This window comes from Salvelinus fontinalis, unplaced genomic scaffold (assembly GCF_029448725.1).
Source record: "Salvelinus fontinalis isolate EN_2023a unplaced genomic scaffold, ASM2944872v1 scaffold_0343, whole genome shotgun sequence".
In the NCBI taxonomy this organism is placed as follows: Eukaryota; Metazoa; Chordata; class Actinopteri; order Salmoniformes; family Salmonidae; genus Salvelinus; species Salvelinus fontinalis.
The window spans coordinates 56099-67500 of NW_026600552.1; the positions used below are offsets into that span (position 1 = coordinate 56099).

An 11402-nucleotide genomic window follows, 5' to 3' on the forward strand; every position below is an offset into this window, starting at 1 on the left:
GACCTTGACCTCCCCAGCCCTCCGATTGGCAGCTCTCCATCCTCTCATCTCTGATTGGCAGGTGTCCCAGGAAACCATGCCCTTTAAAAAAAAAAATGATTGTCAGGTTGTCTTCCTCACCTCAGTGAATCAGCCCCGTTGATCACTCTTCCCCCGACAGTTGTGATGACAGACTGAAACACAGATGTCGTCAGCAGAACCACATAAAAGAGAAAGCTGTTGAGGTCATAAAGCCAAGTGAAGACATTATTATAATAGTTACAACTTTAATACATCATTGTAATACATGTGAGAGATTGTGCACCCCACCACCACTCAGTCAAGAGGGGCACCCCACCACCACTCAGTCTAGAGGGGCACCCCACCACCACTCAGTCTAGAGGGGCACCCCACCACCACTCGGTCTAGAGGGGCACCCCACCACCACTCGGTCTAGAGGGGCACCCCACCACCACTCGGTCAAGAGGGGCACCCCACCACCACTCGGTCAAGAGGGGCACCCCACCACCACTCAGTCAAGAGGGGCACCCCACCACCACTCAGTCAAGAGGGGCACCCCACCACCACTCAGTCAAGAGGGGCACCCCACCACCACTCAGTCAAGAGGGGCACCCCACCACCACTCAGTCAAGAGGGGCACCCCACCACCACTCAGTCAAGAGGGGCACCCCACCACCACTCAGTCAAGAGGGGCACCCCACCACCACTCAGTCAAGAGGGGCACCCCACCACCACTCAGTCAAGAGGAGCACCCCACCACCACTCAGTCAAGAGGGGCACCCCACCACCACTCAGACAAGAGGGGCACCCCACCACCACTCAGTCAAGAGGGGCACCCCACCACCACTCAATCAAGAGGGGCACCCCACCACCACTCAGTCAAGAGGGGCACCCCACCACCACTCAGTCAAGAGGGACACCCCACCACCACTCAGTCAAGAGGGGCACCCCACCACCACCCAGTCAAGAGGGGCACCCCACCACCACTCAGTCAAGAGGGGCACCCCACCACCACTCAGTCAAGAGGGGCACCCCACCACCACTCAGTCAAGAGGGCCACCCCACCACCACTCAGTCAAGAGGGCCACCCCACCACCACTCAGTCAAGAGGGGCACCCCACCACATCATCCTCAGCTCTGGCATCTTCCCCAATATTTGGAACCATTTTACCCCAATAACTAGTGGGATATGTGTCAACAGCAGCCTTGGGGAAATTCTCTGCATTATCATTGACAGCAGACTTGTACATTTCCTCAGTGAAAACAATGTACTGAGAAAAATGTTAAATTAGCTTTTTTACCAAATTACCGTACGACAGACCACGTATTCACCCTGCAAACCCTAATTGACAAACAAACTTACTAAAATACAGACAGTCTTCTCATGCTTTGTTGATTTAAAAGAGAAATAAGCTTTTGACTCAATTTGGCATGAGGGTGATAGAAAGTGGTGTTTGGGGAAAAACCTACGACATTATAAAAATCCATGTACACGAACAAGAGTACAGTTAAAATTGACAATAAAAACACATTTCTTTCCACAAGGCCGTGGGGTGAGACAGGGATGCAGCTTGAGCTCCACCCTCTTAAACATATATACAGTACCAGTCAAAGCTTTGGACACAACAGTGGTGGAAAAAAATACTCAAATATCATACTTGAATGTAAGTAAAGATAAGTTAATTGAAAATGACAAGTAAAAGTAACCCAGTAAAATACTACTTGAGTAAAAGTCTGAAAGTATTTGGTTTTAAATAGATCAGAGGCAGTAGGGATGACCAGGGATGTTCTCTGTTTAGTGAGTCCTCCAGATCAGAGGCAGTAGGGATGACCAGGGATGTTCTCTGTTTAGTGTGTCCTCCAGATCAGAGGCAGTAAAGATGACCAGGGATGTTCTCTGTTTAGTGAGTCCTCCAGATCAGAGGCAGTAGAGATGACCAGGGATGTTCTCTGTTTAGTGAGTCCTCCAGATCAGAGGCAGTAGGGATGACCAGGGATGTTCTCTGTTTAGTGAGTCCTCCAGATAAGGGGTAGTAGAGATGACATGGGATGTTCTCTGTTTAGTGAGTCCACCAGATCAGAGGCAGTAGGGATGACCAGGGATGTTCTCTGTTTAGTGAGTCCTCCAGATAAGGGGCACTAGGGATGACCAGGGATGTTCTCTGTTTAGTGAGTCCTCCAGATCAGAGGCAGTGGGGATGACCAGGGATGTTCTCTGTTTAGTGAGTCCTCCAGATCAGAGGCAGTAGGGATGACCAGGGATGTTCTCTGTTTAGTGAGTCCTCCAGATCAGAGGCAGTAGAGATGACCAGGGATGTTCTCTGTTTAGTGAGTCCACCAGATCAGAGGCAATAGGGATGACCAGGGATGTTCTCTGTTTAGTGAGTCCACCTGATCAGAGGCAGTAGAGATGACCAGGGATGTTCTCTGACAATGCCTCTGTTATGACGGGGATTAACAATGTGCTCCATAAAATGGAGAAGGAGGCGTATGGCCTCAAATCCCTGGTTCTTATTCGCTGTGTGTGCCGCTCTCTGCAGCTCACTCATTTGTAGTTCTAAACATATTTAGGGTGTTTTTTTGTACTCAGTTTCTGTTTCTCCCACGACGTTATTCCTCTCTCCTACAGCGTCCGTCACAATTACATGCACGTCAAATTATGCAAATTAGGCGCTGACGTCATTAAGCGACTTCTAGGACAGCCAATAGCTACTTTCCTTACCGAAGAGTTTGGCAGCACTGGGCATACAAGACTGTCGCCAATATCTTTATGCGCAATTTGCCTAAACGGATCCTGGAAAACGCTTCAACCAATACAAAGTATATATATATATATTGTTTGTGACGTCATTAAGTCCCGCTGTTTCTATCCACACCCCAAATAGTTAAATGGAAACGCACCCAAGCTGGCAATTAAATGGTCGGGATCTATTTCCAATGCAAACTTTCTAAATGTTGATCAAAAAAAAAAAATCCCTGACAAGTTAACAAAAACATACCTACTCAGTGTGTAAAACAGTGTGTGTTTGTCCGGGGAAATCAGTAGGGGTGTGTGCTATTACTCGGACAAGACAAGTATCGTAACGGATGTGGGGAAACGTCTTTTTTTTTTTTTATGATCCGTGATCGGGAAAAAAATAAGTTATTTTCAGCTGCCAGCACTCGTCTCTTTCACTCAAACAGTGTGAAGCGCTGTGTGCTCTGAACAGCTATTGGCTGGTTCTCCTGTCTGTAAAGAAACGAGGGCGGCGTATCGGGTTGCGCCTGCTGCAACGATTGGATCAGAACAAATGGCTCTCATCCCCAGTTTGGTCTATATTTCATACTGTTTCACCTTAAGAGGCAACATAAGGTCATCTGTGCCATTTGAAATAAATTACGACTACAAATTAATTTGATTAAAAAACATATATATGATTGGGCTATACAACTAAATCACAATTGGCTTGATTTAGTGACTGAATTAAAACATGGACAAATGATTCATATTTTATTTTCCCCTCATGATATTACCATACTTGGAATTAATGCATTACGTGATGGACGAAAATTGTATGTATAAAAAGAGTACGTGTCAGGTGAATTGCCACTGTAGGTAGAATTGTCGTGTTTAAAGCTAGAATACTTTTTTCTTTTTTTACTTATAAATTAGCCGACGGACTTTTCTGGACCTTTCTTCCTGAGCACTAAAGTCCCCGAAACTTGTTTGGATCACGTTCTGCGCATGTGATTATTTACCTGTACTTTACACACACACATCCTTCCTCCGTTAATCGTGTATGATAACGTTTTAATTTTTTTACCGTTGAAACGTCCATTGCAGTATCTGGGCACGAACCATTTGATTTTAAATCAGTTTAATGAGGATACGCATTTAAATCTTAGTTATACAGTGTTTGTGTCAAAGTAGCCTCCCTGTGTGTTTTGAATGATGGAGTGAACTAATATTAGAGCAGATGATGCTAGTAAAATTAGCGTAGCCTTCCTGTGTGTTTTGAAATGATGGAGTGAACTAATATTAGAGCAGATGATGCTAGTAAAACTAGCATAGCCTTCCTGTGTGTTTTGAATGATGGAGTGAACTAATATTAGAGCAGATGATGCTAGTAAAACTAGCGTAGCCTTCCTGTGTGTTTTGCCTAGTGGCAACTGTTGACTTTTGGTCACGGAGAGAAAAATGCAGAGGTGTTTATTTATTTTTTTGTCTTACAGTAACATTATAAAATGCTAATAGATTTGGTTCTGTCATGTACACTATTATCATAATGTGATCTTCCATTGAGTCAGCTTTGATCTAACGTTTTTAAAAACAAGCACCATTCGTCACAGTAGCCTGTTCTCTACAAGTAGAGCAGAGACGGTGTAATGTAGTGAATAAAACAGTAGCCTGTTCTCTACAAGTAGAGCAGAGACGGTGTAACGTAGTGAATAAAACAGTAGCCTGTTCTCTACAAGTAGAGCAGAGACGGTGTAATGTAGTGAATGAAACAGTAGCCTGTTCTCTACAAGTAGAGCAGAGACGGTGTAACGTAGTGAATAAAACAGTAGCCTTGTTCTCTACAAGTAGAGCAGAGACGGTGTAAAGTAGTGAATGAAACACGCGCAGAGCATCGCTGGTGACCATGTTGAGCATCTGATACATACCTCTTAGTTTACGGGATGGGGCTCGGTGGCAGTGTATTAGTGGGGGTTGGGTTATGTTGTTCTGCTCACAGCCTGGGCATGTGTGGCTGTCATGTTGAGGTCCTTGCTGCAGGGGCCCGAAAGTGGCATAGGTCTGATCTGGGGTGGCCTATATAGGGGGGGGGCTTAGACCGAGTCAAGACCGGGGGGGGGGGCTTAGACCGAGTCAAGACCATAAAGAGTTCAAAATGTCCAGTATTTGTGTGTTCATATTTCAGAACAACATGTCGATTCTTTAGACATACAGAATGGTGAACAAAATGCATTCTGGGGGAAAATAGAGCCACTCCAAATTATTACTAACACAAACACAGTTGTGGAACAATGAGGACCTTCAGTAAAGGGTTAAACATTTATAAAATAATATTTAAATGTTTTATTATTATTATTTTCAATGATGTTCTGATTTAAATCTGTTCAGGTTTTGGTGGAAAGGAAAGGTTTAACACTGAAGAGAAAAATCAGTAATTTTCTTTGGTCATCTCTGAGATAAATCTAGCTAAGTCAGCCATTGGCTAGGCCATCAGAAGCTTGATAGAAGGCATCTGCCAATCAACTGTATTAGGGGCAACATTTGACAGAGTGACAGTGGACTCAACCAATCACATTTTGACGTGTAATGTTTTTCCCCCCAAAAATGTATGTAAACTTCTACCTTCTCAAAAGGTCAAACAGGTCATGTGTTCTAATGTTCCATTAGCGAGCAGTCGTTTTCCCGAAGGACTAGCTAGCGATCTTTTGTTGTCGGCTAGTTTGCAGCAGCAGGTGTTATCGAAAGAGGATGTTGTTGCTAATTTGTTAGCTTCTCCCTCTTTAAGAATAACTTTCAACAGGAAGTTAACCGTTTTACTTCAGTGGGCTAAATCAGGATCACAGAGTATTGATTGGTCGTCTTAAACAAATCTACTTTGAAACAAAAGTATACACCTCACACACGCACATGGTTAGTGGCGTATATTTAAAAACATTTTTAAAAACGATACCTCTACCATGTCAGATATAAAGTCAAAATAACAATAAAAAAAAAAAAAAAGAAGAGCTGAAATAAAAATGGCATCCCGATATTACACCTTATATACAATCACAGAAAACTGAAATGTAAAAAAAAAAAATGAACCAAAAAACCCCTCAGACAAAACACCGGAATTGTTTATTTTTTATAAACTTATTTAATTAGGAAAAATATGAATAACATTCCACCCATGAGGCCAAAGAGGGCACTTTTTGATCATGGACTGCAGCAAAGGGTTGAAGGCTCAGGTTCAACAGGTTCACCATTGTGTCTATAACAGATTTAAAGGCTGTTCACGTATTAAATGTTTCAAGAAAGGAGTGGATATATTTTGGCGGTTTTATGTACTTATTATATGGAAGCTGATAATTAGTTTTTTTACTCCGCTGGTCTTGGCTGGTCTCAGGAAGAAATGAAGAGTCCTCTCTGTCTGAGACCGAGTCAAGACAGAGGACAAATGTATCCTGTAACAGAGACAAGACTGAGACGCTCAAAGAGACCGGTCTCGAGTACTACTGCACTGCTACAGTCTTGTGTTTCTCTCTCACACACAGCTCTCCTTGCATGTCTGTCTTACAACACCCCCTGTAGACAGTCCTCCATGGCCTGCAGTTCCTGTACCTCAGGACAGTGGGGTCCACAGTGGAGGGACAGGAGTCTTCTGGCCCTGGAGATCACAGAGAGCGCTGGACCTGGGAAACCCCTGAGAGAGAGAGGAGGGTAGAGAGGTAGACAGAGGAAGAGGTTAGAGTGGGGATGGAGAGGTGGGTGAGGTGGAAAGAGAGGGGGAGAGGGCAGAGAGAGAGAGGGAGAGGAGGGTAGAGAGGTAGACAGAGGAAGAGGTTAGAGTGGGGATGGAGAGGTGGGTGAGGTGGAAAGAGAGGGGGAGAGGGCAGAGAGAGAGAGGGAGAGGAGGGTAGAGAGGTAGACAGAGGAAGAGGTTAGAGTGGGGATGGAGAGGTGGGTGAGGTGGAAAGAGAGGGGGGGAGGGCAGGGAGAGGGAGAGGAGGGTAGAGAGGTAGACAGAGGAAGAGGTTAAAGTGGGAATGGAGAGGTGGGTGAGGTGGAAAGAGCAGAGAGAGAGGGGGGGAGAAGAGCAATAAGAGGGAAGAGAGATGGTGGGGGGGGGGGGGGATCGGGGGGGGGGGGCAATAAGGGGGAAGAGAGATGGTGAGGCGGAGATAATAGCTGTATATGATTGGCTCTCTCCTGCCTCAGTCCTCAGTGGGAGTTGTTCTCACCCATTGAAGTGCAGCTGTGCCAGTTTAAAGAGCTGACGTCCCAGTTCTATAGTGTCCTCTCCATACTGGGAACGGATGGCTACGACACTACGTTCCAACTGAGACGCTGCCCCTCGCCACTCACCTACACAGAGACACAGAACACAGTCACTACAAGAATGACGAGAGCGCAGGTACACACACACACACACACACACACACACACACACACACACACACACACACACACCACTGTCCTCCTCACCCATAGTGGAATATGCTCTGGCCATGGCATCAGCCAGTTGTCCCTGTAGAGGATGAGTCTCTTTCAGGAAGACACCAGCCTGAGACACGGCTCTCTGTAACAACCTGACAGACTGGTCTAGAGCGAGTGAGGAGGAGGGAGAAGGAGGGAGGGAGGGAGGGGAGGAAGGAGGGAGGGAGGGAGGGAGGGAGGGGAGGAGGGGAGGAGGGAGGGAGGGAGGGAGGGAGGGAGGGGAGGAAGGAGGGAGGGAGGGGAGGGGAGGAGGGAGGGAGGGGACGAGGGAGGGAGGGAGGGAGGGAGGGGAGGAGGGAGGAAGGAGGGAGGGAGGGAGGAAGGAGGGAGGGAGGGAGGGAGGGAGGGAGGGAGGAGGGAGGGAGGAGGGAGGGGAGGAGGGAGGGAGGAGGGAGGGGAGGAGGGTGGGAGGGAGGGTGGGAGGGTGGGTGGGAGGGAGGGTGGGAGGGGAGGAGGGAGGGAGGGAGGGAGGGGAGGAAGGAGGGAGGGGAGGAGGAAGGGGCGGAGGGAGGAGAGGAGGGAGGGGAGGAGGGTGGGAGGGAGGGTGGGTGGGAGGGAGGGTGGGAGGGGAGGAGTGGAGGAGGGAGGGTGGGAGGGAGGGGAGGAGGGAGGGTGGGAGGGAAAGGTGGGGGGGACAGAGAAGGGGAGGTTAGGAGGGCAGTGATAGAAGGGAGAGAGAGAGAGAAGGTGAGGTTAGGAGGGCAGTAAGAGTTTCCCACCTTGTTCCTCACAGAAACAACACTGATCTCATGAGGAGAACATAACACATGTCACACGGAAAATGACATGACCATCATCTCCAATCACAGCCAGTCATATTCCATATCATACCACAGGTACACACACACCTGGTCTGTCTGTCTCCAGGAGGTCCACTGCCTGCTCCAGCTGAACCCTGACCTCCTGCAGTCTGAGGTCCAGTTCAGAGCGTGACACACGATGAGCGCAAGACGACCGCACACACACGAACCCCCCTGCACCATCCACGCTGCACTGCTGAAACACAGACAGACAGACAGACACAGACAGACAGACACAGACAGACAGACACAGACAGACACAGACAGACAGACTCTGACTAGATTTAGGGGATAAATCACTAGTCCAAGTAAAACAGAAGAGGTCAGTTGAAACGTTTGACAAAATAGAAACATTTACTGAGAAGAAGATGGAGAAATGTATGTTTATAAAAGATGAGAAACACCCACCTTTACAGGTCCCTCGCACTTCCCACACTGCAGATGTGTGTCTGGCCCTCCGCCCTCTGGCCCCTCCCCCTGCTCCAGACTGCAGGCCTGACAGATACACAGGAAGTGGTACTGCTCCTTTAGGAGGCGCCGACGCTCACACAACACCATCCTGCTGCTGTGAGGACCTGAGAGGGGGAGGAGGGGAGAGGGGAAAGGGGTGAGCGTGGAGGGAGAGGGGAAAGGGGTGAGGGTGGAGGTAGGGAGATGGAGTTAGGGAGATGGGGGGAGAGAGGGAGATGGGGGCGGGGAGGGAGATGGGGGGGAGAGAGGGAGATGGGGGGGAGAGAGGGAGATGGGGGGAAGAGAGGGAGATGGGGGGAAGAGAGGGAGATGGGGGAGAGGGAGATGGGGGGGAGAGGGAAATGGGGAGAGGTTGGGGAGATGGGGGGGGGGGAGTGATGGGGAGATGGGGGGAGATGGGGGAGAGGGAGTACGACCACAAGGTGTATAATGTTTAGGAGTAGAAACATTGAAAAGGAGTTTCAGAAACTGAATCAGGAAACACAGACAGAGGAAAAGAAACTGACGATGAAGGACAGACAGAAAGACAGACAGAAGCGAGACGTACAGAGAGAGAGAGAGGGACAGAGAGACAGAGACCGACAGATAGGAGGGAGACAGACAGCTTTATTCTTCACCGTAACAGTGAAGGACTTCCTGTCCAGGACAGATGTCTCTGGACGCTCTGATAGAGACAGCTACTCCAGCGGATACAGAGACAGGAGCAGAACAGGCCTCAGGACCAGTAGAAACCAGTTCATCAGTAGAGACTAGGTCTGGTTGAGGTGAGACCAGGTGAGAGGTCCTGAAGTTGAGACTTGTGTTGGGGCAGCACGAGTGGTTCAGGATACTCAGTGTGGGGAATATTGCCGTGGCAATGCGCACTTCCTGGGTGGACTGCACCGCAGTAAAATCACCTGGAAAGGTCATGGAAAGGTCAAAAGGTCATTCTAAGGTCAGACAGGAAATGTTCTTTCTCTGTGTTGACGGAGTAAGTCCACCTCCCTAATCCCTACATAACGCACGTACGTTGAGTCCCATGGGCCTTTGCAATAAATAAAAACAGTGTGCGATATAGAAAAGGGGCCCGTGTAGAACACATCCACCAAACTAAAGTACGATAAAGACTTTAAAAACTGATCCAAAGACTTTCCATTATATTGACAAGATATTGTACTGCGTTGCCCAACAATGGAAATAGAATGTCCATGAAAAAGGCAGAAGGCGGGAACAGGCGGGAACATTCTAGCCAATGAGAGAGCAGGATGGGCATGTGTACAACTCAGATATAAACATGTTTTTCTCAAAGTTGCCACGGGGATGGCACTTATATTAGTATATACGTAACAACCTACCTATACATGACAAAACTTCTATTAATGAGATCACGTAACAACACTGACCACACCCGGTCACATCGCGGACGCCAGCGTTGCAAAATAACATTGAAACATACATGTCATTCAATTATTTCATCCACACTTGCTCGCACGCTCCAACGAGCGTCTGCGTTGCCAAGCGCTAAAATAGAAGTCAGTTCTATTTGTGACTGAGCAAGTCCTGCCTCTCCCATCTCCTCATTGGTTTATAGGAGCAGGTACTAGAAACGATTCGGTTGACCGTTTTATGTGTGGATTAATTGTCGGAGTAGAGGACCTTGTGCATTTCAGGTAAAATAACTCAGTGTTTATATCCCAGGACAAATTAGCTAGCAACTGCAAGCTAGCTAGCTAAATTGCCATAAATGTTTAATGCTTTTCGACCTGTCCCCAAATTAATATAATTGGTTCAGAGTTTGTTTTGATATTTTAACCTGCGTGTCGTGATCGCGTTTGGTGTGGGGGAGGGAATAATCAATTTGAGCATGATAGCGCACCCGGTTTGGGTACGGTGTTAGCCTCACTTAGCAATTAAATTCTATGTTGACCAAATTCAACACCCTCTCATTGACCTCCATACAAACATAATATCTCCAGTTGGTCAGCTTCACACTTTATTCTTGTGAGGACAGATGTTGGGGTGGAGTCAGCCCTCTCAGTTCACCTCATCTTCTCTGACTGATCTAACACACTCACCTGTGTCTCTGAGCAGGCTCACTGCCTGGGCATTACATCTCAGCTGCAACATGTGCCTCAGCACTACACTTCCCAGCAGGCTTAGCTCCGGAGCCCAGCCCTCTCCCTCCTCGGGGGCCTGCGATTGGTTACTGCACTTCCTGCTTTCAGAGGCTCCTCCCCTCTCCCAGGACACAGGTGGAGGTCCCGCCTGGCGCAGCCGCAGGTAGAGCGTTGCTATGGTGACAGAGCACAAGAAGCGCAGGCTGGGGGCGTGGCCATTCAGGTGAGGCAGCAGGTGGTAGACGCTCAGGTAGGAATCACCATGGTAATAAGCAGAGGGGTCGTTGATCTCCGGCTCAGTTGAGGTGACGTCACTGGACCCAGAATTCTTCTTCTTTGGGCGGATCTTTTCTGTGATTGGCTTAGAACTGGAATTCTTGGAGCTAATCTTCTCGCCGATTAGTTTAGAATCATTATCTGCGTCTCTGATTGGTTCCCGTGCCTTCAGTACCTCCTTCACCCCCGCCTTTAACGCCACCCTCAGCGCCAGCTGTGACATCACTCCCGCAGTACACAGCTCGGCTCCGATTGGACACTCCCAGCGATGATGCCGCTCCCACGCGCCCCGCCGACACCCCTCTGAGCAGTAGCGAGCGTAGCTGCACCCCTCACATGGCACAGGGCTCACCGTCTCCCCCAAACACTGATGACAGCACCTCACCTCGGTCCCAAACACTCTTCCTGCTTCCTCCGTCTCCTCTCTTCTCTCTCCCCCCATCCCGGGTATAAGCACACAGCTGTAAGCCCTGTCCTCCAAGATCACGTCGCCGGCTGCGATTCCCTTGGTGGCCACCAGGTGTCGCCCTTTTTCAGGGCTGAAGCACACGGACAATCCAGGGGAGA

The 11402-nt window shown here is 48.5% G+C and overlaps 1 protein-coding gene across 2 annotated transcripts in view; it reads right to left on the reverse strand.

Moving 5' to 3' along the window:
* Positions 1–5515: 5515 nt before the first annotated feature.
* LOC129845710 (SET and MYND domain-containing protein 4-like) overlaps positions 5516–11402 on the reverse strand; it is a 17126-nt gene continuing 11239 nt past the window's right edge. The window contains exons 4-10 of one of the 2 annotated variants that reach the window (XM_055913597.1): positions 10518–11402; positions 9081–9359; positions 8401–8567; positions 8041–8185; positions 7181–7297; positions 6937–7060; positions 5516–6398 (exon numbers count right to left, since the gene is read on the reverse strand). The exon at positions 10518–11402 is cut by the window's right edge and continues 244 nt beyond it. In XM_055913597.1, coding sequence (XP_055769572.1) covers positions 6269–6398; positions 6937–7060; positions 7181–7297; positions 8041–8185; positions 8401–8567; positions 9081–9359; positions 10518–11402 — 1847 coding nt within the window. In that variant the 3' untranslated portion in view covers positions 5516–6268. Of the gene's footprint in view, positions 6399–6936; positions 7061–7180; positions 7298–8040; positions 8189–8400; positions 8568–9080; positions 9360–10517 lie in introns of both variants that reach the window. The other variant, XM_055913596.1, reaches the window with a different exon arrangement.